Here is a 4,022-nt window from a genome sequence, read left to right as displayed (position 1 = left end):
AGAGCAGGATACCCAGGGCTTGGTTTACACTTATCGCCATTTCTAGCCACGGGGGACCATAGGAAGGCTGGGGAACCCATATTAATGTTAAATCTTAAGTGAAAATCTTCATGCTATTGGACCTTTAAGCATGGAATGACTACAAAATAAAAAACCCAGAAAAGGAATCAAGGGGTGTATCAAATAGACCGTGGGTCAAAAATTGTGATACAAACCGAATCCTGGGTTTGGTGTTGAAACTAGAAACTAGGGGTGTAAATCAAACGGTATATCCATTCTTAGGACAACAATACAATATTTACTAACATCGCCGCAAGATATGTAACAGTTCTTTGACAGATGTTAACTAGCAACCAAATACCTTTATCTTAATGTATTCTCTATAGCAGTGTGCAGAAGTAGTGATTATTTCCTTTTGTTCCGTATTTCTTCCGTCAGCAGGTTCCATTATGTAGAAAGGAAACATGTTTTAGCTATTGAGATTGGAATGCAGGGCAACAGTGACCAATTGCAAACTCAACAGGCAGACATTTTAATCTAGTCCATTCATATGCTACTTCACACAGGTCACACCCTGTAATGGGGCCCCATGGCTTAAAACACTCATCTCTGTCTCTGCACACAGAAATCTGCATGTACTTGCACAGCTAATAAGTGTGAGCCTACTCAACCCCCCTGCTTCCTATAAAAAGGCAACGGATTTATTCACATCAAGATGACAAAATAGCTAAAAATGGTTGAATTTGACTTTCTGCCCATGACATACAATGTGCCCCAGTTTGGTCACTACTGTTGACTCCCAATAGGTGGTAAGCAACAGCAGCCCTTAAAACACTTAACAACACTCTTCAGAGCTGCAGTTTGCCACCTGTGTTGACATCACTACATCTTTGAAAAATGAACAGGCCATGTTACATAACAATGGGGATACTGTACAAGTGAGTGAGGCTTTTGACTGTTATAAGTACAAGGGCTGCTCAATTGAGAAAAATATCTGTGATAAAGTTGAATATCGCGATAACGATATTACATGCGATATTCTGCTAAAATACAACAAATTCCTTGTTGAATTTAAAACAAAAGGAAATCATTTCTAACATTATTTTATTGAAAATTGAACTGGCACCAGAAAGAATGAGTTACATTTTAATTTGCTTTCTTTCAACTAACAAAAAATCTTAGTGTCTATCGTGATACAGTATGTTGCAGTCTTTCACAATAAGTATAATGCATTAGTTCAGGGATGGGCAATTAATTTTTACCGGGGGCCGCATGAGCAACCCGAGCACTGCTGGAGGGCCAATCGACAATATTTCAATTAAATTTTGCTCAATATTTTTTGATAAACGTAAGTATATTAATAAAAATAATAATTGAATTTAACCTAACTTAACTTATACAAAAGCAGATTGCTTTTGATGGTTTTATTTAAACTCTTAATCTTAATAGTTATATTAAGCTATGTGAAATTAAAATGAAATATAATAAGACAACTAAAACATCATGAATTGCTGATTGAAACTGCATCTCTGGGGGGTGTGAAGTTTGGTAAAAAGTCTAGTGGGTTTGCAGTTTACACAACCATCAGCCTCCCTTGCGCGTCATCAGACAGATTCCGGTATTTATCCTCGTGCTTCGTCATGTAAGCGGCGATTCAAATTATAATCTTTAAACACAGCAACCTGTGCACCACAGATTAATCACACGGCTTACCTTTTATTCTGTAAAGAAATAATTGGTAGTCCGTCTTGTTGAAAACACGGCATTCAACATCAACTTTTCTTTTTTAGCGTGAGCGGACATCGTGGGGGGGGAGGGGGGGGGGGGGGGGAACCAGGCATCACTCGTCGCTGGCACCTTCACACAGGTTACGCAGGACATACGTCCATAAATAACACTTTCAAAATAAAAGCAGCACAATTGTATTGCACGCGCGACCTAGACATATTTTTTAAATTTATTTTGTAATTTGTGATTGCCGCTGTTCACCTTCACTCACAATCACGCACGCGCATACGTCCACACGGAAGTAACACAAATAACGCTTTTCAAAACAAAAGCAGCACCGTTGTATTGCACACTCGACATAGATATTTTTTTAATTTATTTTGTAATTTAGGATTGGCCTCACGCGGGCCGGACAGGGACGCACAAAGGGCCGGATGTGGCCCGCGGGCCGTAAGATGCCCAGGTCTGCATTAGTGGATATTACAATGACAATATAAAAACCAATATGTTGTGCAGCCCTCGTAGGCACCCTATAATATTGAATGAGCTCATTCTCATTGAGTGACCTAAACATTCAAATTTCAGTGTGAACCCAAAAGAGCCATGTTATAGAAGGTTTCAACTATGATAATGAGACTACAGTTACAATGACTGTTTACTTCTCTTTTATGCTGCAGGTACAGTGATGACACCTAATTATGTGCGATCCCTTGGTCTTACCCTGTCACCATGGTGTGACTGCGGCAGCAGTGGGAACAGCAAGCCAGACTGTGACAAATTTGCAGAGTTTTTCACCAACAATCGATGCCTACGTGAGTTTCCATACTGCAGAAATGAATTTCCCTTCCAACCTTGCACTATTCTTCACCGCATAGGGCAATGACCATTTGTATTGTTGTCTAGACTTAAATTGGCCTTTTGGAATTTTGAAACGAGAGCTGATGACTAGAAACTGCAATAGTAGTAGATGAAGGTCTACCATGTGTTCTCCCTTCCAGTAGGCCTACAGTTTCTGTTACTTTGACTGTTGTATAAGGAACAGTGACTTTCTTTCTACATTCAAACTCCAAGTCATAAGAGTATAAAAGTGCAATTTCAACTGAACGGCAATGTCCTAAATTGCGTTGACAATAAATCATGCCCAATCAGTTTTTACTATGATTAAAATTAGACCATACAAAAAGAAATTTATTTTGCTCATGGAAAGGTATCTTTGATTATTACATAATTTCAGAAGTTTTCTTATTTCAGGCGATTATGAAGTTCATTTTTGTGAATCATACCCATAATATGCAGACACTGCTTTTAAAAAAGCTCTTGAGAAAGATCAAGTGATTTATTTCCCTGCACAATTATCTAAAATGTTAATTATAAGTAGCTTTTAGTTGGACATGGACAAAATGTTTAAGGCCAAGCCACTTTCACCTATTTCTAAGGAAAGGACAGAAGACATCTGCTAACTTGTTAGATGTGCAGACAATATTTTTAAAAACAAGGCTCAAGGGGCATTCTGGTGGATAGTGCTTATTACATGTACAATCTATAATTAAATCAAAGTAATGACATTGGATGCATATTTTGTCATTTATCAGTACAGTATTTTTTCACTTTTCCCGTCACATTCCATTTCATTATATAATGGATTCAGGATAAAGAATGCCACTGATTAATACACAATATTCTTGCAGGGAATGCCATCCAGGCATTTGGCAATGGCACTGATGTTGGAGTTTGGCAACCCCAACCCCCGATTCAGCCTACTGTCCCGGAGCCTAGCATCACTCGGAGGGGAAAAGAACGAACCAATAATGCATTGGACGCACTGACAGACATGACCAAACTGGATCTTGATGACGACTCATCATATCACATCTGTAGGACCTTACAGGTGAAGTTTTATAAGCAGAGTGTTTAAAACGTAGAGTTTCTGTTTTTTGAAATTTAGGATGCATCTTTCTTGCTGACTTGCAACACAGTTATATATTTTTTTTAAAAGAAACTGCATTAAAAAAAAGCATGTCATGAAAAAAGTAGAGAGGTAGAGATGAAATGGTAGCGCTTAACATTCCACCACGGTAATAAGATGGTTACAGTGGCGTAACAGTGTGATAATAAAGAGGTAATAACTTGTAATTACCAAAGTAATAACTGGGCAATACATCACAGTAATAAGATGTAATACTGGGGTAATAAGGTGACAAGAAGGTAACAGATGTAATAACATGCAATTACCAAGGCAAATACTAGGAATGGGTTCAATGATAACCATATGTATATCTGGGTAGTGGTAATAT

The 4,022-nt window shown here is 38.1% G+C and overlaps 1 protein-coding gene across 1 annotated transcript in view; it reads left to right on the top strand.

Annotated features, from left to right (window-relative positions):
* Window positions 1–4,022, top strand: part of gfra1b (gdnf family receptor alpha 1b) — a 30,400-nt gene that overhangs the window by 18,107 nt on the left and 8,271 nt on the right. The window contains exons 7-8 of the mRNA XM_032502028.1: window positions 2,406–2,540; window positions 3,417–3,616. Coding sequence (XP_032357919.1) covers window positions 2,406–2,540; window positions 3,417–3,616 — 335 coding nt within the window. The remainder of the gene's footprint in view (window positions 1–2,405; window positions 2,541–3,416; window positions 3,617–4,022) is intronic.

This window comes from Etheostoma spectabile, chromosome 21, assembly GCF_008692095.1.
Source record: "Etheostoma spectabile isolate EspeVRDwgs_2016 chromosome 21, UIUC_Espe_1.0, whole genome shotgun sequence".
NCBI classification, from domain to species: Eukaryota; Metazoa; Chordata; class Actinopteri; order Perciformes; family Percidae; genus Etheostoma; species Etheostoma spectabile.
The sequence above is the reverse complement of the archived record's forward strand: the minus strand, read 5'-3'. Positions and strand labels throughout refer to the sequence as shown.